We start from the raw sequence: 26,304 nt of genomic DNA, 5'->3' as shown, positions 1-26,304 counted from the left end.
TCGCATCTATACAAAGACTTCACCAGGCAGATTACTCAGTTATGACAGCTATTGCAACAACAGCAGAGGAGGACAACATCTGTGTAGTCGGTAAGTCTCTCATTAGCTCTCTTTGCTTGACGAGCTTTGGTTATCGTGATTCCGCACAAGGTTTTTGCGAGCTTTTGTCAAATTTCAGCGGCCTAGTTTCAAACGCATCGCCGAATACTATGAACTAATTCATCTTGTATTTGACTAGTATTTGGTGCCTCAGGTGAGAGCTTGGTGCTATTTCCATGAACTGAATCGAATGATTGCTGACGACATCAACTTTCGCAACTGCACAAACCCACCACGTTACGATATAGGTAAGCCATGAAAGATGCGATGAGGCTATGAAACATTCGTTTACCTACTTACATTAAACACATTTAACTGATTCTACTTATTCGAAGGCGATCTTGCTTTCAAGAAAACATACCCTGCACTTTATGGTACGAATATCTCCAAGTACTGTTAATGAGCAATTTCTTCTGTTTCATGACGGTCATGGATATTTATTGATCGAGAGACGTATTAATGCTGCTGGAAAGACAGTGATATTAATCAGCGTCAATTTCTTGATAGGCCTATACAAAAACCACTTTCTACCCAAGAACTTGCAGATCGTAGGCTATGCAAGATCTGCTATTGAACTAGATGACTTCCGCAAACGTGTTTCCAGCAAAATTAAAGTTCAACCTGGTGACGACCTCGAGGGGTTCATCAATCGGTGTACATACGTATCGGGCAAATATGACGTTGATGCGGACTATGAAAAGCTAGCTAAATTTGTGGACTCGGTTGAAGTCGCTGTCTCTGGAAAGCGAAACCGTCTTTTCTACTTGGCTCTCCCTCCCAACGTGTTTGCTGATGCTAGTAAAGGAATCAGCAAATTCCTCCATACTTCGAAGGGTCAAAATCAGTTGATTGTCGAAAAACCTTTTGGTCGAGACTTTGAAACCTCAAAAGCGCTCAGCAAGTCTCTTGCTCAATACTGGAAGGAAGATGAGGTAAAAAAAGTGTATACTTTTGGAATCCATATCAACGACAGTATTGGTTTATCATTGACCAACCCAATCCCAGATTTATCGCATCGATCACTACCTCGGCAAGGAGATGGTCAAGAATATCATGATTCTTCGGTACAGCAAAATTTACTTTACCCCGCACCTTCATACAGTGTAGTGACACTCTGGTCTTGTTAGATTTGCAAACATCTTTTTTGGAGCAGTTTGGAATCGCTTCTATATTCACAATGTACAAATCACCTTCAAAGAAGATATTGGTACTGAAGGCAGAGGTGGCTACTTTGATGAGTTTGGTATAATACGAGATGTGAGTTTACAATCCATCGTTTCTGTCTGTTCTATCAGCGTAAGGGCACTGACTGGAATCTGTTTTGTTCACTAGGTGATGCAAAACCACTTGCTGCAAATCCTATCTATCATTGGAATGGAAAAGCCTGTATCTTTAGATGCTGAAGATGTCCGTGATGAAAAGGTAGTCAACGTCCTTTCGATCGGCAAGACAAAAGATCTCTTTCTCACTCGGAAGTTCCAAATAGGTCAAGGTCTTGCGCTGCATCGCACCACTTACAATGGATGACGTGCTACTCGGCCAATATACCAAAAGTCTAGACGGTAAAGAAGAAGGCTATTTGGAAGATCCAACCGTACCAAAGGGCTCCAACTGTCCAACATTTGCTGCTGCCGTCTTTTATATTCACAACGAGCGCTGGGATGGAGTGCCATTCATCATGAAGTGTGGAAAGGGTAAGGATTCTTTGCCTTTCTGGATCGCAATGGATACAAGTCAATTTCACAGAGGCACACTAATTGCTTTCTGATAGCTTTGAACGAACGTAAGGCTGAAATACGTATACAATTCGCCGATGTTCCTGGAAATATCTATGGTGTCGATGTGGCTCGTAATGAATTGGTACTCCGAGTCCAGCCCGACGAAGCAGTATATATGAAGTTTATGAACAAGCAACCTGGCTTGTCCAAAGCAGCCGTCATCTCGGAGTTGGACTTGTCCTACAAACGTCGCTTCAATGAACATCGAATTCCAGAGGCATATGAATCCTTGATTTTAGACGCTATGAAGGGAGACCGCTCCAACTTTGTCCGAGATGACGAGTTGGATGCAGCTTGGAAGATCTTTACGCCATTGCTTCATCGTATTGAAAAGGATAACATAAAGCCTGAAAAGTATGCTCACGGTAGTCGTGGCCCAGAGTCCTTGGATAGCTTCATCTCTAAGCATGGTTACCAACGCAGTCATCTCGCTTATGAATGGAAAGCCCCTTCAGTCACCAAGTTGTAAGCACCATATTATAAGGTAGTTGTCGTTTCTTGGTTGCAATAAAAAATACCATTGATATTACACCAAATTGATACCACACCAATTCCAATTTGTATTATCTTCGTTGTGGTTACATGGTACCCAGGAGTAGCAAGGCACTCGCCTCCTGCTCCTTACAACTATGCTAAATAAATCCTCCTTTTTTTTGTGTCACTAGCGTGAACTGTTAAAGCGAAAACGATTCCTTTTCACACTTACACCACAATAAACGTAAGGCAATGGGCGATTACTTCAAGTCATCCGATTCACCGGGAGATGTTCCCAAAGATATCAAGGCCTACCTGGGCGTACTTGACGAATTCATCGAAAAAGAGATAAAGCCGTTACAGGCGTCCAACGACAACGAACGTTTCTTCGACCACCGTAGAGAGTGGGCCAGAACTGACTTTGAGAACGGTGGCCTTCCCAGACATGAGTGGGAAGTCTTGCTCCATGAGGTTCGTTTGCCATTCCACCGACCATTGTTCCATTGTCGAATATGTATGTATGACGCTGACGTATTTGTCGATTCGATTCTCCCATAGATGAAAGTCAGGGCTGACAAGGCTGGTCACTGGCGTTTTGGTTTACCTGCCGAATTCGGTGGTAAAAACGGTTCAAACTTGGCCATGGTGAGCCATCAACGCAACCTTGTTTGTCCTAGTACCGTTGTGACTGATTTCCGTTCTTGTCGACTAGGCTATTATTCGAGAATACTTGGCTCACAAGGGATTAGGTCTCCACAACGACTTGCAAAACGAGGCTTCCATTGTTGGAAACATCCCCGTACGTCGCTGTGTTTTGTTAGACCGTCTGTTTCGCACATCGTCTTGACTTCCCTCTTATCTAACTCTTGATCCGCTCTCATAGACTGCACTGATGCTCCGAGACTTTGGTACTGCAGAACAAAAGAAGACCTTGATGCCTGGTGTTTTGAATGGAGACATTCGCATCGCCTTCGGTTTGACCGAACCTTCTCACGGATCGGATGCTACCTGGATGGAAACTCGAGGTGTTAAGGATGGAAACGGTTGGCGCATCAACGGTGCAAAGATGTGGAACACTGGTATGTTGTTTTGTCCTGCATTTTGTAGCCAAACGTTATTTGAGTCAAAGACCATTTTTCTCACTTTGTATTCATTATTAACAATTCTCATTGTTAGGTCTCCACGTTGCCACCCACGACTTTGTCTTTGCCCGTACATCCGGCAAAGATGGTGATGCATTTGGTATCACTTGCTTCATCGTCCCAACCAACGCTCCTGGTTTCAAGATTGAGGAGTACTTGTGGACTTTCAACATGCCCACTGACCATCCCCGTATCTCTCTAACTGACGTTTGGGTACCCGCCGATGCCTACTTGGGCGACTTCAACAATGGTTTGGCTTTGGCTCAACTATTTGTCCACGAAAACCGTATCCGTCAAGCCGCTAGTTCTCTTGGTGCGGCTCAATACTGTATTGATGAAAGTATCAAGTACTCTAAACAACGACGACCGTAAGTTGTTTGTGCAATGTTTCTGTTTGTTTCTTGCAATCTAAACGACCTTGACGTAATTTTTGCTTCTACCAGATTCGGAAAGCCATTGTCTGTCAACCAAGCCATTCAATGGCCCTTGGTCGAACTCCAGACCGAATGTGCTATGCTTCGTCTGTTGATTCGAAAGACTGCTGCTGACATGGACGGCATGCCTAAGCCCCACGTCGCTGAATTGCTCAGTGACAAGGTTGCCATGTGTAAGTTCTTGAACTATCTATACTCCAGGCATCCGGAACGAACTAACATGCCTTTCATCTCTAGGTAACTACAAGGCCAACCGTTTGGTGTGCGAGGTAAGCAAAGTTACATGTTTGCTTTTGCGATTAATAGCGTCGTACTTACTTCTGTTTACTTGGTGTTAGGCTGCTGATCGCGCTATGCAAATCCACGGTGGTATTGGTTACTCTCGACACAAGCCTTTTGGTGGGTGATGACGTGTCACTTCTTCCTACGAAAATTAACTTCGCAACTCACCTTTTTTGTAATAGAACACATCTTCCGTCACCATCGACGATACAGGATCACTGAAGGATCAGAAGAAGTAATTGAATTTGATGGTTCTTGTCCTGTAAAAGTCTCGGAACCGAAAATCTCACACTTAAAACGTTCGTCTAGATCCAAATGCGTCGTGTCGCTCAATTCATGTTTGGATATGACGCCAAGAAAAAGGCACAGCTCGAACAGCGTTTGGCCGGTGCCAACAAGCTCTAAAAAACCAAATTTTATAAGTGATTTTTGAAAACTGGAATAATTCCTCTTCTCGTACACCGTCAGTGTCGGTTTATGTGCTTTAAATCTTTCAGCGTTCTCTGCTGCGTTCAGTACCGTGGTTCATCATCCCAGCTTTTGCGTTCATCATTCGACGTTCATCATTCAATCACAGTCAACAAGAACAACCGCGACAGACAAAATGACTGCAAACATACCCCTCTCTTCCAAGCAAATCATACTAGTGCTATTGTTTACTATGGCAATTTCAGTGTTTCTCTTGCTTGATACGTTTCGCCCATCAAACATCTTGGATTCATCAGAAACAACAACAACAACAACAGTTCCCTGCAAGTTCCAGTCTGATCAACCTGCTGCAGACGTAGATCAACAAGAGGAATCTGATAGCGTGCCGAGACGCTGTGTATTCTTGGATCTTGGTACGTGATCTGCTTGTTTTCGTGAAATTCAATCTTCATTGATTAAATCATCATGGCTGTTCACAGGAGCAAATCGAGCAGATACATTAAAGGTCTTCTTGAAGGAGCCAGATGCAAAATTCAAATACGACTTCCCAGTGCCGTAAGTATCGTATTGTCGTTTGTCTCTATGCTTGATCATTGACAGTCATCGTAAGCCACTGACTAAATCTTACATGCTTATTACGCAGATTCTGGGCAACTCATGAGACTTGCGAGATCTACTTGTTTGAGGTGCGCGTGACTTGTGTGGCTGCAAACCTATTGAATAGTCGCTGATTTTTATGTTAGGCCAATCCTCTTTTCACACCAGCATTGAAGAATGCTTCTGTTGAATACAATGCAAAAGGAATCAATGTCACTGTTTTTCCCGAAACTGCCGTCGCTGCGGTCGATGGGTCTATAACGCTACACTTGGATACTACTACTGTTGAGCACGACTTTTGGTAACCTAATGACTCTTTCTAGTCAAGCTCTACAATTTACTAACATCTCTGTCATGTTTTTAGGGGAAGGTAGAAAGCTAGAGCTCTATTTTGTACTTTCGGCAAAGGCAGATTGATGACACTCCTCGCTTTATATTAGTTCTATTTTGGACGAAGATTCCAATCGTCCGTCAGTGGTCATCTCGGCAATAGATATCTCCACATGGATAATGAAGAATTTCAAGCCTCGAGACTATGTTCTGGTCAAGATGGACATTGAGAAAGCTGAATATAACGTCTTGCCTCGTATGCTTGAAGTGGAGGCATGGAAGGTGATGGATGTACTGCTTATTGAGTTCCATGGTAAGAACTTTCGCATTTCTGACCCTTTGAATTTTGTGAAAATTGGAGCGAAATAGACGTAAGAGACGAAGGGAGCTTACAGCATATCCTCAACATCTTCTCGTGTTACTCAACGCTCCCACACCTCCGAAATATAGATCCTCCACGTCTTAACAACGGTATACGCGATATCGCTATGGCAGCAACGGTCAAGCTTTCGGAACACGTCTTCATCCCACACTATGACTCGCCATCATAAAACTGCATTCCTCCGGTTTCAGTAAGAACGAAACACAATAAGTTAATCTTCGCTGTTTTCAGAAATAACATACTAAGTTAAACCCTGCGTACAATTCTGTTCTCCAGCATATGTGTGCTTGCAAGAGTGTGTGCATATGCGAATTGAGCTATTTTGCTGTCCTTTGGTACAATGATTACAATGATACAATGATTTACAACCGGTTCACGGCTTCAGCTTCTCCCAACTGTGGCTCCAGTAGGTCATGACATAGGACTTTTTGCCGACTACATCCAGCTCCTTTTTACATTCTTCTTGATCAAAACTTTGAGCTCTTGCCCAACAGAACTTTTCAGCAGGCGACGGTGTGTGCCAATCAAATGGATAGATCAAGGCTATGTGCAACCATGTTAGCTTTACGATCTAGTGGGCAGGACTTCTCCAACAATGTAGAGCTTACAAGATGGAAGAACCTCTACTTTGTGAGTTGGATCTGATGTGTTTCGATACCGAGCCATCCACTTGTGATAAGCAGTGTAGAGCATTACCGGACCAGTCATCGTCTCTGCAGAGTTCTTGTCGATTTCGGGATTGTATCTGTTAAACATCATTAAACGTGCGGCAAACAACCAAAATTCGTGATTTGGCTGAGAAGCCATCCAAGCATTCGGTATGTTGTGTTCGTATTCATAATCTTCGGATAGGTAGCCTAGCAAGGCGTGTTTGAGCCTTAACAGAGGATCCAACGGTCTCAGGCACTATGTTTGGGAGAAAAACGACACGTGTAAATCATTAGGCGGAGGGAGGCGTCAGTTAAGGACTTCAACATTAAACGAAATACCTCGAAATCCAAGTCCATGTACACGCCTCCATATCTGTGAAGGTAAAAGACTCGCACAGAATCTGCACGCATGATATTGCGTTCAAACGAGTCATAAGTTTCCAAGAACCATGAATAATGAGTAGCTATTAGCGCTCTATTCATAGCATCAGTCCACAGAATGTGTGTCCTAGGTAGAAATTACAAAACCCAGTTCAGATCAAGTACCATGCATTGGGTTCAGTTCAAGGGTATACCAGGATGTATGGAGAGAACTACACGTTCTTGTCCACTTTTGCATAACAGTTGGAATGTCTGCATTCTTCCACGACTGGAAAGACAAGAGGGACTTGAGCTTTTAGGAAAATCCAAATTCACAAAACGTCGAGACGCACTCTGTGCAGTATCCTAGAGCTACCGTCATTCTTGTCCGGTAGTTCTGGTATGTCAGGCAGTAAGTTGGCTACGTCAGACGAGTCTAGATTGGGATTCTCGTGTGGTGTTGTTGAGGACGGTTGATGTTGATGCTGTGTGATTACGGGGCAGTGTTGGCAGTACAGGAAGCGCGTCCAGGCCAAAGCTACTATGATGACAAGCAAAATCGATCTTGGTCCTCTAATCAAGTCTTTCTGGGTCATCCCATTTAAGTGGTTTGTTTGCCCGGTTTCGCCTTAGTAGACGTTTCAAAGTAATCAGGGGTCAACTCGACGCATAGAGTGCAAAAATTTAGACAATGAAGCGCGATAACTCGATGGGTAGGCTTACCTCTTGCTCTCTGGGTCTGTTTGGGACGTGCTGGAGTGTTTCCTGCAAACGGACAAGGCATTGCCAAGGTGGGCGTTCTGAATAGATCCAGACACCCTCATGGCCGTGGAAGGACGAAGATGAATTGCAGAGCTGAGCTGGCAGCAGCTGGTGGCAAAAATCTCGCAAAGAAAATGGCGACCGCACGCAGACAAATTCCAAACATCGAAACAAGCATCTTCCGTGCACAGTTTTCAACGGGGAGGAGGGGCGACGGCGTCTGTCGCATGCTTTACATACATATCTAACGTATTCTTGTCATTCCAGGTCAAGTCTATTAGGCTGCTGTCTTCTGGAGTAGCTTGCCGATTGCAGGCCCTTTTGTAAGAATGTTTCTGACATCTTGGTGAATTGGTGCTTATTGCCGTCAGGACATCATGTTCTGAAACAACGTGGACTACAAGGACTATGCTCAAGGTTGGGGTTTGGTACTGGATCAGCTAAAACTACCAGCATATCCGAAGGAGAACTTGCTATATACATTAGGTATTGTTTCGTGAATGGGACGCATAATCTTATAACATCCAAATGTCTGAGGAATGATCATCAGTATCTATATTTGCTGACATTGCAGTCGATATGGTTGTTCCACAAGGATTTGGAAGAGATAGTGGTTGGTCTCAATAGATGCCTGCCTGAGCAACGTTCGAACGCAAACAACTGGTAGAATGTGGTGTGAGCCTGGTTTGAATTTGGTTGTATAGTAGTTCTATTTCTGCGAAGAGCTGTATACTGAAAGAGAAATGAATGATGCACGTCAAGGGCGTCTACCCCACTTTGTGGCCCTCAGAAATCGTCCGCCGACTTCCTGCCATTATCTTCTTTCATAAGAGTGTAAGGGATCTGTTCAATTGTCCTCAGACTCGGTTCAAACGAGTCTCTCCTGATGTCGTGACTCTTATTGAGTCCAAAGAGAGAATCAGCAGCTTGAATGCATATAGCAAGAGTGCGGTTGTGAGCATGCCTAGGGAAACGAGGAACAGAGTGAGGCTTCGAAAAGTCCAACTCAGCAAACGAAGGGAGCCACTCCAAAGCATCACTTTCATTCCACTAGTTTGCCAACTGAAGCGTCGATACCTTCATCAACCCTCCGTATTAAGGAAAAGGGTCAATGTCGGCGCAAACATTACCCTCGCATCCAAGAAATGATGCTTAAAGTCCCACCAACAGCAAGACCGATGCTCCCTGGAACGAACATCATCTTGTGTCGAGTGTTTTAACATTTTGGTTGAGATAAAACCAAAATTGTGGACGAGAGTGCGTGTAGGAGATGTCTTGGAGTGGATACCTCCTCGTCTCGGCTGAAACGAGTATCACCTGATGTCGTCCCGTTGAGTCCAAAGGAGAGTCGGCACCGTGAATCCAGATACGTATGAGCATGTCTAAACAAAAGGAAAAGCACAGAGTGAGGGATCGAGGAGTTCTAAGCAACAATAACAGTAAAAGCAAGGAGCCACGCCATAACATCACTCTGATTCCACTAGTTTGCCAACTGAAGCGTCGATACCTTCATCAACCCTCCAATTAAGGAAAAGGTCAATGTCAGCGCAAACATTACCCTCGCATCCAAGAAATGATGCTTAAAGTCCCACCAACAGCAAGACCGATACTCCCTGAAACGAGCATCATCTTGTGTTGAGTGTTTTAACATTTTGGTTGAGATAAAACCAAAAATGTGGACGAGAGTGCGTGTAGGAGATGTCTTGGAATGAGCTCCTCCTTGACTCGCCTGAAACGTGTCTCACCTGATGTAATTAGCGTCCTGTATCCCAATAGAGTGAGAGAAACACTTTGGTGCACTTGGTCTATTTCGAAACGGACGAGTTATTGTTTTCGGTCAGTTTGATGCCAATAGGCAACTTGGAGATGACGGTCAAAAACCATACAAACATGGCGAAGAAAGGCAAGCAATGCACATACAATGAGTGCATCCATCGAATACATACCTTCTGGCTGCCCCAGTCCTCACAGATCTAGAGTTCCAAAGTGGACAAAATGTGAGCATCAATGTGGCGCATATCAGGTGGATTAAGAGAGAAGGGGACAAGAGCCTACAAAATCAGAGAGCCTTGTAAAGTGCATGACCGTCGTCCTTGGTCTGTGCTTCATCTTCGTTGGGTATGTTGCTACGAATGAAGGCGTTGTGGGATTCTGTTTTTATAGGCGAGACATGTGGGAGAAATCCCAGGGAGAAATCGAGAAATACAATGTGGGGAGACACTTAATTCAAACAGCAAATGGCATTAAAAGCGTGTTTAAACAGAAATTACCAACCACGCTCTACGTGATGGTTGGTTTTGTGCGGTTCAAAGCTGGCTGAATCGCCTTCGCTCATTAACCTGTCTCGCTGCTCGAAAGTTGTATTGGTACCTGCTGCAGTTTGTTTAGTATTTAGTATACACGAGACTGATATATATGAACAGCTCCATTTTCAGTGTTTGTTGGAAGTCTCAAACACAAGTTGGCCATCAAACAAGTCTACATATTAAGGAGCTTTAAACAATGGTAGTCTACTTGGAAATCATACCAGTTTGATTTTCATCCTCCTTTCTTGGATTACGTCCCGCCATCGGGCTAGACCGACGACATTAACAATTCGAGTTCAGCATTTAGTCATTGTTTCCAAGCATCAAAGTTATCAAATCTACCCATTTTGACATTTAAGAGATCTGAAAAAGATCGTCTCACCTATATTGTGCTGCATCATGACATGGCTCGTCTTGAATCGTGCTCAAGTCGGGTCCGCTGTTGTTTTCGATGCCGTTCTTCAGTGATGCCTTTCGAGAAAAGCCAGTTTCAAGCTCTTTGTTGTCTCTGGCCCTTTCACTGGGCTTATCTACGGGCAACATGGATTCGGAATTTCGCTGTTCGTGGTTGATCTCTTGTACCAGCAAGTATTCATCAATTTTGCTGATCAAATGTTACTCACTCGTTAGGAGGTGTCTCCCACTCCTCAGTGCCCTTCGAGCCGTGGTTTCGACTGAAGGTAGTGACGCTTCTTGTTGTCTTTCACGGTTGCATCTTTGAGTTTATTGAAGGAAGTTTGAATCCCTACGTATTAGTACTCGAGACGCTGTTACGCTCTCATTCCAACTATACTTGTAAGATTCGGAGGAGAACTGACTCGCTTGGTTTCAATCGGTTAGACTCTGCTAATCATCTTGACGGAAGTCTTGACTAACGAGCTTACCTGTAGCATCTAGAAAGGAGAAAGAAACTCGACCTTCCTACAAATGAGGTGAACACACGTCACAGAACGCTCAAACTTTTGTTTTAAATCTAAACATTGATTGTACGAGTGTAATGCTCAGAACAAATGAGATATGAATTGCACGTTTTTTAACTAGAAGTTCGGAACATGAGCGATATAGCATCGGCGAACGTTCACGATCATGTCCTCCATATGCTTCACATACCAATAAAAGAAACAAAACCGAAACTACGGTTGTGGGCCGAATTGATTTGCAAAAGTTTAGATGTGTTTGTCGAGCCTTCGCCGTTTGAAAGTTGTAAACGACACAGCCTAACAAAGTTCGGCAAATTAATTCGGAGCTAATTGAAAAATTCGTCTTACATATGGCAGGAGCGACAACAGAAAGGCAGCGTCTTGAATGCCGGTCCGAACACAGAAGAAAGCATTGAATGCGAGCTATAGTACATTTACAATATATAATAATCAACTCAGAAACTTCCAGCTTTGGACGCTTCCCTTGACAAATGATGGTTCGTCACTGACGAATATCTGTTGTGACGAAGACGGGGGAATCACAGATACTTGTCGAGCTCCGAAAAAATGTATCTGGGCTATTGGAGGGGTATCATAATTGACAGGCTCGCCATTTACACGGAAAGGCGAGATTTGAAAGGTTGGCAAGGGGAGCATGCCATTCTTTAATGGTATAAGGCTAATCATACTCGTGAAGCCCTTTCCTTGCTATTTGAGATCGTCAAAAAGTCAGCGAATTCTGTACTCCGGAGCAACAGACTATTTAGCCTTTTACCTCAAGTGTCAGAATTCGTCTCTTTTTTCCTGAAAACATCCACAAATCATTTTGGACTACAGCTTCACAAACTACCTCTATAGCTTGGAGAGAAGTGCCAGCTGGCCATCTCGATTCTGAGATAGTCAACTTGCATGGTATAATATCTCCAATGACAAAATTGGTTTGAGAGCCACAGAGTCCAAGATCCGCAGTGAGTAGAATCTAATATAGGTAGAATCTAGTCCTATTGTCCGAAAATTTGAAGGACAACGACAATCACCTGAGAAGATGGCAAATAAACGTTGTAGATTATCGTTTTCGGTAGCATCTTGACTGAATCTCTGACAGCAGCCATGTCAATGGTTCTATGGGACTCTTGAAAGTCATCCACCAAATCCAACAATTTCTCACGAACATCAGCATCCTCCGAGCTTAACGACATTGCCAGTCCTGCTTTATCATATTCTACAAATGGCATGCTATCTAGAATGGCATAACTTGCATAATCTAGTCTGTGCAATACTCTGTCCCGCAAGTACTGAGTCAAGAACCCAATGTACTGAGCAGCTGAGTGGTTATGCAGGTAATTCTCGAGCTGGCTAATTATAAAGGCTTCGACCTCTATGTGTTGGTATAATGTGAGAAAACGATGCGAGTACCAAAAACCATGAAGATTGACTTGCCTTCTTGCAATCCATAATACTGTACAATAAATTGCAAACTTATAAGGTCATCTTTGCTTTGACCACGGGAATCTAGTCGTGGTCAAAAATTAGCATATTCTTTTATAAACCACAATATTTTGAACCGCAAAGACTTGCCTTCCGCCTGCTGAAGATGGTAGGCAAATGAATACTGCTGGTCTTGAAATAGATTCTACAAATTATACACGTCAAATCAATGGTTATTGGAAATATGGACCATTTTTAAATTGCTGCTTGGTGTACCTGGTTCGAGGCTGTAAAATATTCCTTGACTGAGAACGAGGGAGGAGCCACCATTTGAGACGAGACAAGCCGTGTAGGAATTTCTCTTCCTCCTACTGCACCGACAGAAACATGCAGCCTGATTTGCCCAGTATGGTCAGTATCACGAATTCACGCGGTTTAAGTTCAAACGAGTGTCGACTAACCCCTTTTCACTCTCCATGACACTGTGCCCAATGAGAAATGGAATTCCCATTTTAACCCTTTCCACTGCGGAATATATTCGGCGACGAGAGTCTGATGTGGTGTAGGGCATTGTAATTTTGATCAAGTGTTCCAACTCGTTGGTTCGAGGATCAACTCGTCCAATAGGAGATGTCATTTGAGATGGTGGCGGGATTGAGAATGGCACTAGAAACTCAATCACGTCGTTTTCTCCACAGCTAGGTACTTGAATGCGCCCATCGATAGTTTCCCTCGTTTGCTCTCGTACTGGGTCACTATGACGATCATCTGTTTGTAAAACAAATAGTCAGTCGGCACCCATGAGGAGACTAACGAAGAAATTATAAAGTACCATTCATACCAAGAGCTGAAAAAATACGAAAGGTGACGGATTTTGGTGGGAGGATGAGGAGCCCAGACAATGATGAGCAAGTGATGGTTCCAGATTCGAAGGCAGTCTGACGAGAATAAATTCTCATTTGGACGACACTAACGGGCTCGCCGTACACCACTATGACGTGTTTTAATGAGTTTTATTGAGTTTTTTGCTAGCGAATTTGAAAATGACTACAGAACGACAAAACTTACATTGATCAGGTAGAGATACAGTAAGTCGTAACGACGTAGCGTGCTCAAGAATTTTGAAGACATGCTTGCGATTGTCTTTGAGCAAATTGTAGGAAAATGTGACCTGACCAATATTCAACTTGACATTTTCCACTGCATAAGAACCAGGAACGCTAGTTTTCTATGATCAACAATATCAATTATTGAGGCAGGAGGGAGCACCATCACAAATACGCTGAAGTACCTCTGAGGACACTCGAATCACATTAGAGCCAGGTTTTATCAAGACATCCAGTCTCGTAAGAATAACATCTTCATTCATTTCACCACCGACCATGCATAGAGACGCCTTGTCCAGCAAAACTTCCTGTAAAAATCATTCAGTCGACCAAAAGTCAAACAACACATTCAGCACAATGCAAACCTTGGGGAGCGTAGAATGAATATTGATTTCAACATTCAGCCCGTCTTCATCTCCTACTTTTACTACCAGGCCCATCACAGAAACCTGGAAAAGCGTGTCGCTGTCTCTCAATATAGCTAGAAAAAGAAAGCGGGTTACCTGTTGGTTCTTTGACATATCTGCTATCCTACAGTCCAGCAGTTGACTTCGCTCATTTCTCGTTCAATAACAACAAAAACAAGCTCAACCAGAAACTTACGTCCGTCCATTTCCTTTGAGACTTTCTGTAGTTTGTTGACAAAGGAGGATAACTTTTCAGTTGATATTGCTGAAGGATGAGACAGAATGTGTAGACAGGACTGCACTAGTTGAGTCTTTTGACCTAATTCTTCTTGACACGTTGATAATTTTTCCAAAAGAATGGTATCTATCGACACCCATCCCGCCGCAGAATATTTGAACACTATAGACTCCCATTCCTTTGAGGCTTCGAGATATCGTTTACGGTGGCTAAGTAATGGATCAGGGTTAGAAATCATTTAAATAGGAGTATCAAATATCACCCATTGATTTTACAAGTGTAAATTGGCTGCGTCGTTGTGTAGCATCATGCTCTGCCGTGGCCGATGACCCAACTCGAAGCATTTGGCAGCGCGAGCCGACAAGTTCTATACAAAAGTGTGAGTATATTGCGCCTGATTTTCGTTGCACCAAAATGAAACAATTGTAATCAAGTACCAGATAGAGATCGTCAAAGAGTTGCTCAGACTGTAAAGCGCTCTTCAATTCTTCGTTTGTGATATCCGTTACGGATAGAGAAGCAGCGCCAGCCTTTGAAGCGCTTGCTGGACTTGAGAGGGTATGAGGTGCAATCAGACCAGCTAATCCACCAAGAGAGTCCAGCTATTGGACATCAATCTCAGTTTAACGATGTATTTTTTGGCTACAACAAGGGACGTATACACTCACTTGACACCATGCATAATGTAGTAAATCAGCCTTTGCGGCCTCGTATAAATCCAGAGCAACAGAATTCTGTTTAGCAACAGCGAGCACTTCTTCACAGTGCGATACAATATGCAAACAAGTGGAGTATATCCATACTTCAGCAAAGTGGGGAATAAGTGATGTCTGTGAAGAATGTTTCAATCGTGAGGTAGCATGAATCAAGTTTGATTTTCTAGCAAAAGTATTCTAATTACCTGATATTCTCGTAGAGTCCGGGAAAACATAGAGATGAATACTTTTGCCCGTTGGCATATTTCCGTAGGCATGTTGAGTTTGACGAGCATTTGACACTGTCGTCCGAATAGATAAATGCGAAAGTCGAATATGGTACAATTAGTTTGTAGGATGAGGTCACGATAAGGTTTTCTTTTGAGATTGAAGATGTCTTCTGAATCGTCGCCGATATCAGTACCGCCAAATGCTTTGAACCATGCGGCACCTTGATCTAGAGTTTTCACAGAACGATTAGGTAGGAGTTGGTGCACGAGTATTAAATCTAAGAGTGATTATTTTGTCAACCACTTGCCACTCTGCATTTGGGTAAAGAGTGCTTCTAGTTCATCATAGCATTGTAAAGCAGCATCGTAAATCGTCATGACTTCAAACATATTTGACAGAGATTCCTAAAATGAGAGGAAGAATTTAAGAAGGAAATTAAGCAGCAAAAAATGAGTAGATATCGCATAATTTAAGTACCTTGAGTATAAAGTATTGATTGTAATTCCAACCAGGCAAGTGCCGTTGTGTTTCCAGGCGTTTAGTATCTTCATCGCGCTGTACTAGTTGCAGCGTAAAACCAGCAAGAATGGTTTCCTTCATCTTGTTGAAGAAGTCGCCCCATATTTCTAGATCGGATAGGCCCGGCTGGAAGAGTTTTAGCTGAGCGACTCGATCACGTTTCGTGTTGAAGTCGGCCTTAATCTTGTCAAAGACCGAGCTTCCTACAGTGAGGAATCTCGAGCTTCTTTTTTCACTTGGACCAGGCAGGTAGACAATCATATATTCCTGGTTTCTTTTGGATGTGACTAGGTTTACCCAATCTTGGATTTGTTTCTTTACGGTAGCCTTGTATAGTTCGGCGTCTTCACAGCTAACAAGATACATATGGCAGAATATGGTGGAAGGATTGAGAGTGATTGGACCTTCTTTCGGGAATACGTCCTGGGAGAATTTCTTGAGCTCAATATCCAGCATGTCTATAGGTCTCGAAGCGGACATTTTATCGCGATCGGGGGCGGAAGAAGAGGGGTGATGGAGATTAGAGTTACTAGCAGCAAGCGTGGTAGGAGGCCTGTCAGATAATGGACTGGGTAGTGGTGAAGATGTGGAGATGGCCGATGTCGCCGAGGAGATTGTGGTATTTCTGGAAGGGATTCCTTGCCAGGACATGTTTCTGAGTGGCAACCTGTTTGACAATTCTTCAGACAAGTGAGTCCATATTTGGGCATCGTCACAATCTAATGTTTGGAGGATGATGATGAGGACAAGTAGATATTGAAAATACGAAAGTAGCAAAATAAATGAAGAGTACGCGACTTACAAGTGACAATGACTCTCTTGTCGGCCATTGCCGATTCTCACTGAATCTTGCTGTGTCTAATTCTCACACTTTCCAACAATCAACTTGGACGCGAAGGAAGAGTCGAGTCAAGCAGCCAGAGACAGAACTCAGTCGATTCCTGTGAACGTGTAAGCTGATTGTATATCCGAGTTCGTTTTGATAAAGCACTTAACAATATTGTGCTCGTAGATGCAGCCGCGACCAGGTCAACAGAGACCCCCGACTTATGGACAGTACGCTGCTGTACCTAGTCAACATCAACAGCCTCCACTCCAGCAATACGCACCTCCACTCCATGCGCCAGCTCCACAGCACGCCCAACATTCAACATCAAATTCATTGGGGGCTCAAAAGATTCCCTCCTTTGCCCCACTTCCACAATCTGTAAATGCCTACAATCCTCCTATTTCTACTAATCTCTCATATCGACCTGCTGCTGCTGGTATACCACAACAACTCCCACAACAAATGCCATACTCAAACAACCCAACTGTTGGCATCATGCCTACCCAGCAGTTACAACAACAGCAACAAGGAGTATGGGCTAGTGATCCATGGCAGGAATTGCAGGGAAGTGCTGCTGGCCAACTGGGCCTGCAGTTCGGAAGTCAAGCTCTCAAACAGGGTCATGAAATCATGCAAAACAATGTAGGCACAGTCTTGATGTCTGATCGTTCATACATTATTGTCTTGTGTCATGTCTTTAAACATTACATCCGTTGCTGTATCGCTCACTCACCCCTCCTGCCACCTATTAAATCAGATCAATCGATGGATTAACATACCCACTCTCAAATACTACTTTAACGTCAATAACGCATATGTTGCTACAAAGCTACTGTTGCTACTCTTCCCCTATCGACACAAGGTAAAGCATGGCCAGTTGATTCGCCATCATCCATGTGTTTTTGGACACTTTTATGTCAAATAGTCATGGACTAGACTGGTAAAGAGATCTGAACAAGATGGCCAACTGGAAGGTTACAAGTCTCCTCGTGAAGATCTAAATGCTCCTGATCTCTATATTCCTGTCATGTCCTTTGTCACCTACATCCTACTCGTCGGAATGTGGGCCGGACAGCAAGACAAGTATGCACGGCAAGAGTCTCATGTCTGCTTGGATTGCATTTATAACTTGTGTCATTCTCCCTTAGATTTCATCCCGAAGTATTAGGAATCACCTCAACTACAGCCTTATTCGTCGTCGTCCTTGAGGTCTTATTTGTCAAGTTTGGGTGCTATCTGTTAAATGTAGTAGGAGATGTGCCATGGTTGGACTTGGTTGCCTATTGCGGCTATCAATTCGTTGGGTAAGTTGTGATTTATTTTATTGTTTTCGTGAACTAGTCAGGCTGACTTTGTTCGCTCTCTCGCTCTCTTATTTTATAGTCTCATTTTTGTGGAAGGTGCTAGATTGTTGGCACCGTATTGGGTGGTCTATGCCATCTTTGCCTATGTCATGATTTCATTTGGATTTTTCATGGTATGCACGTTTGGCGCAATACCTGAGTTGATTGATTATTTTTCTGATATGTTTCGCAAAATAGCTTCGAAGCCTACGTTATATCGTCCAGCCTGAATCTACTCATACGGTGCAAATGGACGCCAGAAGGCGACGAATTCAATTCCTCTTTATTGTCGTCCTGGTACAGATTGCCATGGCATGGCTCTTATGCTGATCTAGGCTCGTTATGCATTTGAAAGAAGTCGGGCTTGTATACTGTCATATACACGATGGTCGGCATGTAGACTGTAAATACATTATGGAGCTCATCAGCAATAACCAGGTTGAGTTAGACGCGTTAAGCGATCGGAAGAACTGACTGATAACAAGAGACTCTCAAGATACGCGAGATGGTCCGAAACGTTAACGAGTTTTGCTACTGCGATCTGCCACAACTCACAAATCATCAAAACGCGATGCGATGAGTTTCAAACCAACGGAATATTGCAAAGAATGGTAGTATTGTTGACAGTTAATTTCCCAAAGGAGGGAGTCTTTTTTGCAGGAGAGGCCTTTACTTGTAGCTTGACATTCTCAAACGTATCTTCTGTTGTAAGTTCTACTAGTGGTGCAAGTAGAAATAATAGCATTGCCAGTCTGCCAAAGAGAACCGCTAGTCTGGTGCATTTTGGAGACTTGTCATCTATTCCAGAAGCTACGCAAGCCTCATCCTCGACTGTCGAAAAGCCAACATTAAATATTTTGGACAAACAAAACACAGACAGTAAACATGATGAAAACCGCACAACAATTCAAATGTCTTCTCTGAATACTACAGCTGGAATGCTGCCTGGATCCCCTGCTGCTATGGTGCAAACACGACCTACAGAGTTCTCAAACCGCAATGGCACGGAAGTCTACGAAAAGGAGAACACAGTAGCCCATTCTACGAGCAATGGTACCGCTAGAAATAGTCTCCATGCACCTAATGGAAGTATATCACATAGTGTCTCGCAGTTTGATGAGGTTGATCAGCGTAAAAGGCTTTACAACGTTGCTGAACCATTTGAAGGCTATCTCCCCGAATACTCTCAACCGTTTACTCCATTACTACCGAGACGACCTTCCCAACCACCGTCACTACCATTTCCTTCCCAAGTCGCTGACTCGGTCGTTGATCACAGTGCTAGTAATCCTAATAATCGTAGTGACAAACATGGAGGTGAACGTCTATATTTAAGGACAGTCGTATCCGAAACCAGCGGACATAATAGTATAATTGCATCTCCAACACCTACAACACCATCCAAAACGGTCATAGAAAATGGTGCTCTCCCTGTAGAAGACCATTTATCCGAGGCTACCGTATCGCCAAATAGACAGCATCGACCGTCGTTGACTACTAGAACGTCAACGGACTCGCTAGCATCATCACTTCCTGGACATGTATATCAACAATCGTCAACCGCCCTGCATCCTCCAACGTCAAGTCAAGTGGAAGAAATTACGCTCGGATTTGCACAAATGTCGGGATCATTTACATTAGATGGATCAACTGTAAAATTATCAGCTTTCGATGAACTCAAAAAGCAGATCATGTATAGACCAGTGAATGGGTTCTCGAGTGGTCCAGGTGGTGGTGGGTCGTTATTTCCTCCTTTGGGACCAGATAATAATTCACGGCCAACTGGTGCCAAGACTGGTACGTGTCTACGTCTTAAATAATATTTATTTAGGTCACTTGTAACCCTTATGTAGTTGCTTATAATTTTGTTTGAATTTCAACAGACAAGAGTCTACCACTATATACTACTCCACCTTCCATTTTATTTGCTAATTTGTCTCTGGCCTCTGGAGAAAGCCGAACGTGTAAGTTTGTCAGCAAATAATTCAAGTTGGGGAAATTGACAAAACGTTGGTTTGGTAATAGACCGATATGAAATCAAACTTCCATCAAGTCTACCACCATCACATCGTGGAAAACTGATTCGCATATCTTACAAGCTTCTGGTTGGAATACAAAGATTTGGTGGTGGACGGCGTAATCAGATTATACAATTGCCATTCCGTCTTTTTGGAAGTGTTGAAGGTAGTTGCCCCAATATTGCCATTCACGTGTGTTAAGCATTCACGTCTGTTAAGTATTTACAATTCTGAAACATGTAGAGGATGGAGTGAGGTCGCTATTCGACTTGCTGACTCCTGTGGTCAAGACCAAGGATGAAGCGACAATAATAGATGAATTTGAAGAATCTCGTCGACAAGTCAAAACAACGAGTAAGAGAGCAGTGTCTCGCAGCAATGACTGAGTGTTCTCACGTGTATTTTAAATTTCTAGGAAAATTACGGCCGCTCAAGTCTGCTTCTCAGGACAATCTCGAGACCGAGACACCGTCAATGGCTCATATTTTATATGTTTGTCAGGCAGCAGGCAGAGTATCATATCAAATATGTAGAGACACGCATTATATTGCTCATCTGCACCTACTGCGGAATCGATATCGTCTTGGTGAATCCATTATGGGTGTCTTGTCGTTTGCTTCCTCTGCAGTCCCATGTTATCAAGTATCTTTATATCTAGAAACTATAGAAGCAGCAGACCAAGAATTTTCGCTACGTAGGTCAGCGGATGGAGGAGGTACGATTCGAAAAAGTGTTGCAGAATCTCATGTGAATGCAACCAATTCCAAGAGACTTGGAATACAGTTGGCTATTCCGTTAACTGCTGCACCCGACTTTGCTACGTCTGTCGTATCAGTGTCTTGGTCATTACGTCTAGTTTTTATAATAGCCAACGTTGCCAAAAAGAAGGGCGAGGGTGATTTTGAACAGCTTGTCAAGACACCAGGACCCGAGGCATTTAGGCATTCTCAGGCACGTAATCGTGTAGATACAGAAGTGTTTGAGTGTATAGTGCCTATAACGGTTTATGGGACAATGTCGGGAGGAGGAGGAACGAAAGGAAACACCTTGTACTTTGAGATTGTTTGATGTTGTTTCTTGTAATACTATGTAATATACACTCAATCTTATTGTTTACCTGCTTCCAACTATATGAGGTTGTCTACCTGATATACATTTACTGCCGACGCTACTAATACTTTTTAGATCTGTTGCGTTCCAATACAGATTTGGCAGCCTGTAGAGCATATGCTGGTATCTGTGGCCATAGTGGTAGAGTGCTGCTAGACTGTGTCCTCCTGATTATCTTTGCGATTTTCGGATTCAGCGCACTACGTGTATCCAACACCAATCTAGCGTTATCTAACTGCTCTTTCAGTCCTTCATTCTTTGACTGTAACAATATAGAGTCCTCCTGCTGCCTCATCTTGCCTAGAGATTCTTTATAGTGTTTGGTGATGAGTCTCTTATACATGAGTCCAACCTCGTCCCCAATAAGTTCATCCTTTGTCGATATGACATACTCATCGAATCCACCTCGTTTATCTACCATCCTGAGTGCTTCTGTGGATATCCGCATGAATATATTCAAGTCTAGCACTCGCGAATACAGGTATCGAGTAGCAATGTTTGGGAATTTGATGGTTTTTGTTATGTTGCCCTTTTCAGTGATCAAGTCTCCAAAAGTCACCTTCTTGCCATGAGCGAATAGAGGTATTGCCTTGGCATATGGTCTTATAGGTAATGGTAGTCGTCTCCAATATGACGGTTCCCATTTGCTTTTGGTAAAGGCAAATGACCAGTTTAGTTGTGACGGAGCTCGTGGCATTATCTATCACCTGTCTATCTATGGTTATATATCAGAGATGGGTCTTGAGTAGTATTCAACGTTTGATGCGTTCTTCTTTCGGTTTGCTCGATGTTTTGGACAAAAGTGAAGGATATCTTTGAAAAAATTTCACACAGGCGAAGGGCTGCTTCGCGTTTTTCGTTCTGACATAATGCTATATCATATAGGATGAAGGAATTCCTGATTCTAGCGAATAAACGATGGAAGTCGCGATTGAAAGAGCAGCAAAAGTGCAGTCGGCAAGAAAGAGCAGTCTTTCAGAGCCAGAATTTGGTGAAGAACGTTTTATTGTAATGCAAACTAAAGAAAATAAGAGTCCTAGAAGCCACCTAATGATGAGGATGAATCTCCGTCAGGTCTTCAACGAGTGTGGGGTACGCAAAACAGATTGAGAATTTACCTCGACCTCCCCTGCCTCTTGGCGAAAATTGACCTCTTCCTGCTCCACCGCCACCTCTTCCGCCAAAACCACCACGTCCTCCTATTGTTTTTAGAATGTGATTTAGAGATACGATCATCACACTGTCGTGAAGCGCCAGGTTACTACCTCTATCCGAGCTGAAACCGCGTGGAGCAAAGCCTCCTCTGCCACGAGGTGCGAACCCACCACGGCCTCCTGATTTCAACGAATTTCATGAGTTTGCATGGAGAGACAGTAGTATTCAGTGGTTCTCATGGGACAAACCTCTTGGAGCACCTCGGCCAAATCCACCTCCGCCACCACCACGTTTTGGCACTTGGCCTATAGATAGATGATTTCTGATATGTAAGACAACTAGCGAACGCTGTCTAGTTCAAGCTTTGCGTGTCGTACCTTGTCGTCCAGTTTGTTTGTCAACTAGATGCAAGAGGAGCAAAGTGTAAGCATGTATAGCGAGTGCACAGTAAAATCAGCACGAATATGCATCAGATCCTAGGTTTCACCTCTGTTGCCAGTAGCCTTTGGTTTTGGCAGGAAACGTTCCAGTGGGAGCAGTTTGTCTGGAGCAATGTATACAGCATCTTGGGCTTTGAAGCTTGCAGCTTGCATACCCTCTTGTAGCTTGACAGTAAAGTGAACTTCTGTTATGGGGCCGAGGATTTCGTCGACTTTGCCTATCTGGGTCTTGTTTTCGAGGTAGATGGGAGCGTTGAAGTACGGTATCTTTGTAAAGAAACGAATGAGAATGATCCAATTAAAGCAGATAATTCGATCATTGTACGAAATTGCGTGTTGACTGTTATTTGCTGAGCTTGACATGCATTCAGTCAAATCACACGAAAAAAAAACACACCTTTGGATTTGAGCTTTTGCAGACCATTTCACCCTCGCAAGCATGGATGAATTTGCCCATTTCTGAGTCAAAGAATGGGATGTATGTCAGCTTGTTGCTTCATTATAGCTGTTCAAAGAAAAAACGCTTCAAGCCTTGCCAACAACATAATCCGGCGGTCCTTGAGGCTCAAAGCGATTAAATCCGCCTCGTCCTGCATTTCCAAATCCACGGCCACCTCTAGGTGCTCCTCTAGGAGCTCCTCGTCCTCTGCTCATTCTTGCTTGACGTTTTGACTTTTTTTGGAAGCAATCATTGATGTATTATATGATGAATGGACCAAGAACTTTTATGATTGTGGGAATTTAATTTCGTTGTAGTCACGCTCGCAACATGGCATTGACTTGGAAAGGTAATCGTGAAATCACATTCAACATTTCAGTCACCTACTAACTACGCAACACGTAGCATTCACTGGTACGAGATCGGTTTGCAATCTTGAGTGCTTTCGCTGCTTACTCCCATCTTCAACAAGACTGCTTTGTGGAATTGGTCGAAGTTTGCACCCACATCATCCTTCACACTCGCCATGTCTATCCAAGAGGTGATCAAATGACCCAGTACGCAGTATTCATCTTCAGTTCGCTTATACTCTTTGCCCAAATAGAACTGTTTGAGAGAGTCTCCATTTATGGAATTGCCATACCTCAAAGTCGGATGCCAAACGTGAATCTCTACATTTCTGACTTTTGTCAGGGAATCAAACATGATCTTGAAAATGTATGAATTATAATTGATCCTGTTGTGACAATTGTCGCTGTCGCTCAACAATACTCTCATGTGTTTGGTCAGGGTTTGCTATCGGCCATCCATCTGATGATTCAAAATCAACTTGGACCCCTCGAACTATTCAGCTTCCAGTTAACGCCTCTGGTGGTCCTGAACGAGAAATCTGTCATGTACCGTAAATCATTTATCTGGTTTTGATGAGTATTTGCTAAACCACACCTTACGGCATACTTAGGTCATGGACTGCCTCCGATCTAGAAGCGGAATTTATGAGTCTGTGTTCAACATTGATGGCTGATGCTGATAAAAAACCAACTCCAATCCAAAAAGGCACGTTGCGTTGTAATTGCATTGCTGGCACTCAGACTTTGTTAATTTGTTGCACCTAGATCGTACCTTCTCCTTGTATGTCGAGTATCGTGAGAAATCGACAAGACCTTCTTCAGGAGCACTGGTGCTGGCGCAAGATCGTGCGCTGTCTATAGAGAAGGCTCAGCTCGTGCCCTTCAGAACGCTCAACACTGGCCTCCTGCAGGTAGCTGAACGTTTACTTTCAATTATAACACATGATGGAAATTCGCTCACTTTTCTCGATAGATCGAAGTCATTAGCAAACAATCATTGTAAAACAGACACCATGTTGTTCCTTGTAAGCAATATATATTTAAAACAGCTCCCAACTGAGTTTTACTCAATGATTCACCCACCTGTATCCATCGGAATAGATACAGTTGTTGTCACTTTGGTTTACCGCTGAATCGATAATATATGTATAGAGTTGCTTAATACAGACGTTGTGGTTTGCCCATGGAAGATTTTACAAACAAACTACGGACGTTTTGCCAATTCTTCTTGAGGAGAGAGACCAAGAAGTTGATACTCAACATGGTGTTGTTTACCAATTCATCTTCTGACATTTGCACGTGACCGACAGCAACACCCAAGCATAATACTTTTTTGAGTTGGAATTTGATGGTAGCCTTCATTTCAGCGACTTTTTCAGCCAAGTTTTCAGCGTGGTTGACGGGAGTAGGGAATTTACCAGCCTTTGACAAACCAGGACCCAACAAACGAGGGATTTGTTTGATCAAGGCTTCGGAGGCCAAGAAAGCATCGTATTTCTTGGCTAGTGCGATAGAGACGAGGTTTGATTAGAATGGGATTGTCTTGTATTGTAAGTAGTAACAAGGAGCACCAGAATAGCAATACCTACCCAGCTTCTTGATGAGCTTCTTGTTCTTGTTGAGCTTTTTCAAGTCGTCAACGGACATAAAGTCCAATCCAATAGCCTTTGCTTGATCGATGTGAGCAGCATCAGCCAAGATACAGATGGTCATTCTGGGCTTTGGGATGTTGGGCAATCTAAAAGAGGTTGAGCATGAGTTGTGTGTCTCATTGCAACATCATCGTGAGGTATCAATTGAATGACGATGTATCGACAGCATCAATAATTACCTGACGGTACCCGAGAAACGCTTGTCACGTTGAGGATCATAGTTCTTGAGACCGATTTGCAATTCTACAGTTTCTACGAATTTTCTGGGTTTGCCTTCCTTTGAGTAGGTGACGAGATTACGGATGGAGTCACGGACAGCACTAGCCTGGACTTTGGAACTAGTTGTATGGGATGTATTGTGTTAATTCCTGTCTGTTTGGTTGAATTGCAGGAAGTGCTTGTCAAGACATCGAAGGCATCCATCCAAGTGTCATAAGTAAAAGGAAGCAAAGAAGGGCGATGCAACGTCCAGGAACGACATGGAAGCGGCGAATATGGTCCTCTCCTTCTTAAAACTCACCTCATGGCTGCTTCCTTGTGTTGTGGTTTTGGAAAGTGGAAGTTAAGGTCAATGGAGCTCCCTGTCAAACCCCTCGTTCACATATTATAATCACGCAAGTATCAACACACGACGGAAATGGACGACGACAAGAAGATCAAAGTGCTTTTCGTGTGCCTCGGTCAGTTGCAATGAGTATTTGAATGATTCCAGCTTCACCAATATGTGGGATCAACCTGTTAACGCAGAATAAATTTCCACGCTCACTAAACGTGTTTGTTGCTGATTACATTGGGACTAACGTTTCGATTCCTGTTAGGCAACATTTGCAGATCGCCCATGGCTGAAGCTACCTTTGCTCACATTGTCGCATCAAAGGGTTTGTCTGATGCCTTTGAAATTGATTCCGCAGGAACCGCGTCTTACCATGTGAGCCTTACATTCATCATCAGCCTAGCATCGAACTACGACATCTTATCTCCTGAAATGTTCTAGGTGGGGGAATTGCCAGATGAACGCTCTGTTTCTACCTGCAACAAACATGGAGTCGCAGTCAACCACATTGGCCGCCAAGTTTCTGCAAAGGACTTTCTTCTTTTCGATTGGATACTGTGCATGGATCAGGTATATCTCATATTCAACACTGTTTTGCTTCATCAAGTCAAATGTTTTACATGCCATCAAATAATATGGTTTTGCTTTTGCATGTCATCACATCATATTAACTCTGCTTGCATGTTTATCAAATGCTAACCTTTCCCTCAATTACAGTCTAACTATTCAAATCTGAATTCAATCAAACCTGAAGCGGCCAAGGCAAAGATGCAATTATTTGGTGACTTTGATCCTAAGGGAATGCGAATTATAAAAGATCCATGTGCGTATGAAATCTGTTTGGCC

At 43.3% G+C, this 26,304-nt stretch overlaps 11 protein-coding genes across 11 annotated transcripts; 6 read left to right on the top strand and 5 right to left on the bottom strand.

Annotated features, from left to right (window-relative positions):
- Positions 1-41: 41 nt before the first annotated feature.
- On the top strand, positions 42-2,346 carry ZWF1 (glucose-6-phosphate dehydrogenase (NADP+); the record flags this gene model as incomplete). Its single annotated transcript, XM_031170181.1, has 7 exons — positions 42-90; positions 607-1,031; positions 1,105-1,163; positions 1,227-1,356; positions 1,432-1,521; positions 1,586-1,793; positions 1,871-2,346. The coding sequence occupies 7 exons, from the start codon at positions 42-44 to the stop codon at positions 2,344-2,346; spliced, it is 1,437 nt and encodes a 478-aa protein (XP_031023906.1).
- Positions 2,347-2,603: 257 nt separating this feature from the next.
- On the top strand, positions 2,604-4,614 carry SmJEL517_g04252 (uncharacterized protein; the record flags this gene model as incomplete). Its single annotated transcript, XM_031170180.1, has 10 exons — positions 2,604-2,822; positions 2,910-2,996; positions 3,064-3,150; positions 3,235-3,430; positions 3,528-3,861; positions 3,937-4,100; positions 4,165-4,196; positions 4,266-4,326; positions 4,392-4,444; positions 4,519-4,614. The coding sequence occupies 10 exons, from the start codon at positions 2,604-2,606 to the stop codon at positions 4,612-4,614; spliced, it is 1,329 nt and encodes a 442-aa protein (XP_031023905.1).
- Positions 4,615-4,813: 199 nt separating this feature from the next.
- SmJEL517_g04251 (uncharacterized protein) lies at positions 4,814-6,116 on the top strand (the record flags this gene model as incomplete). The annotated part of the gene is made up of 7 exons (XM_031170179.1): positions 4,814-5,051; positions 5,118-5,193; positions 5,282-5,324; positions 5,382-5,536; positions 5,600-5,605; positions 5,676-5,878; positions 6,016-6,116. 7 exons carry the CDS (start codon positions 4,814-4,816, stop codon positions 6,114-6,116), a joined length of 822 nt encoding a protein of 273 aa, XP_031023908.1.
- Positions 6,117-6,320: 204 nt separating this feature from the next.
- On the bottom strand, positions 6,321-7,553 carry SmJEL517_g04250 (uncharacterized protein; the record flags this gene model as incomplete). The annotated part of the gene is made up of 5 exons (XM_031170178.1): positions 6,321-6,490; positions 6,556-6,853; positions 6,937-7,105; positions 7,173-7,246; positions 7,311-7,553. The coding sequence occupies 5 exons, from the start codon at positions 7,551-7,553 to the stop codon at positions 6,321-6,323; spliced, it is 954 nt and encodes a 317-aa protein (XP_031023907.1).
- Positions 7,554-11,395: 3,842 nt separating this feature from the next.
- On the bottom strand, positions 11,396-16,399 carry SmJEL517_g04249 (uncharacterized protein; the record flags this gene model as incomplete). The annotated part of the gene is made up of 17 exons (XM_031170177.1): positions 11,396-11,653; positions 11,721-11,924; positions 11,983-12,321; positions 12,650-12,767; positions 12,835-13,141; positions 13,215-13,364; positions 13,442-13,601; positions 13,665-13,787; positions 13,845-13,960; positions 14,083-14,333; positions 14,400-14,491; positions 14,562-14,726; positions 14,793-14,954; positions 15,026-15,276; positions 15,361-15,454; positions 15,528-16,288; positions 16,372-16,399. The coding sequence occupies 17 exons, from the start codon at positions 16,397-16,399 to the stop codon at positions 11,396-11,398; spliced, it is 3,579 nt and encodes a 1,192-aa protein (XP_031023873.1).
- Positions 16,400-16,581: 182 nt separating this feature from the next.
- SmJEL517_g04248 (uncharacterized protein) lies at positions 16,582-18,071 on the top strand (the record flags this gene model as incomplete). Its single annotated transcript, XM_031170176.1, has 6 exons — positions 16,582-17,040; positions 17,156-17,260; positions 17,324-17,481; positions 17,547-17,702; positions 17,782-17,875; positions 17,940-18,071. The coding sequence occupies 6 exons, from the start codon at positions 16,582-16,584 to the stop codon at positions 18,069-18,071; spliced, it is 1,104 nt and encodes a 367-aa protein (XP_031023874.1).
- A 278-nt stretch (positions 18,072-18,349) lies between these two features.
- SmJEL517_g04247 (uncharacterized protein) lies at positions 18,350-20,827 on the top strand (the record flags this gene model as incomplete). Its single annotated transcript, XM_031170175.1, has 5 exons — positions 18,350-19,538; positions 19,625-19,705; positions 19,767-19,925; positions 20,003-20,113; positions 20,175-20,827. 5 exons carry the CDS (start codon positions 18,350-18,352, stop codon positions 20,825-20,827), a joined length of 2,193 nt encoding a protein of 730 aa, XP_031023867.1.
- A 103-nt stretch (positions 20,828-20,930) lies between these two features.
- Positions 20,931-21,566, bottom strand: SmJEL517_g04246 (uncharacterized protein; the record flags this gene model as incomplete). Its single annotated transcript, XM_031170174.1, has 1 exon — positions 20,931-21,566. The coding sequence occupies one exon, from the start codon at positions 21,564-21,566 to the stop codon at positions 20,931-20,933; it is 636 nt and encodes a 211-aa protein (XP_031023868.1).
- Positions 21,567-21,905: 339 nt separating this feature from the next.
- On the bottom strand, positions 21,906-23,118 carry SmJEL517_g04245 (uncharacterized protein; the record flags this gene model as incomplete). The annotated part of the gene is made up of 8 exons (XM_031170173.1): positions 21,906-21,916; positions 21,988-22,068; positions 22,135-22,203; positions 22,273-22,329; positions 22,402-22,425; positions 22,512-22,731; positions 22,894-22,923; positions 23,005-23,118. 8 exons carry the CDS (start codon positions 23,116-23,118, stop codon positions 21,906-21,908), a joined length of 606 nt encoding a protein of 201 aa, XP_031023865.1.
- Positions 23,119-23,233: 115 nt separating this feature from the next.
- SmJEL517_g04244 (uncharacterized protein) lies at positions 23,234-24,256 on the top strand (the record flags this gene model as incomplete). The annotated part of the gene is made up of 5 exons (XM_031170172.1): positions 23,234-23,252; positions 23,693-23,804; positions 23,865-23,971; positions 24,019-24,164; positions 24,227-24,256. The coding sequence occupies 5 exons, from the start codon at positions 23,234-23,236 to the stop codon at positions 24,254-24,256; spliced, it is 414 nt and encodes a 137-aa protein (XP_031023866.1).
- A 155-nt stretch (positions 24,257-24,411) lies between these two features.
- SmJEL517_g04243 (uncharacterized protein) lies at positions 24,412-25,430 on the bottom strand (the record flags this gene model as incomplete). The annotated part of the gene is made up of 4 exons (XM_031170171.1): positions 24,412-24,755; positions 24,843-24,991; positions 25,085-25,243; positions 25,426-25,430. The coding sequence occupies 4 exons, from the start codon at positions 25,428-25,430 to the stop codon at positions 24,412-24,414; spliced, it is 657 nt and encodes a 218-aa protein (XP_031023871.1).
- Between the last annotated feature and the right edge of the window lie 874 nt (positions 25,431-26,304).

Source organism: Synchytrium microbalum (assembly GCF_006535985.1).
Source record: "Synchytrium microbalum strain JEL517 chromosome Unknown SmJEL517_scf0027, whole genome shotgun sequence".
Classification (NCBI taxonomy): Eukaryota; Fungi; Chytridiomycota; class Chytridiomycetes; order Synchytriales; family Synchytriaceae; genus Synchytrium; species Synchytrium microbalum.
The sequence above is the reverse complement of the archived record's forward strand: the minus strand, read 5'-3'. Positions and strand labels throughout refer to the sequence as shown.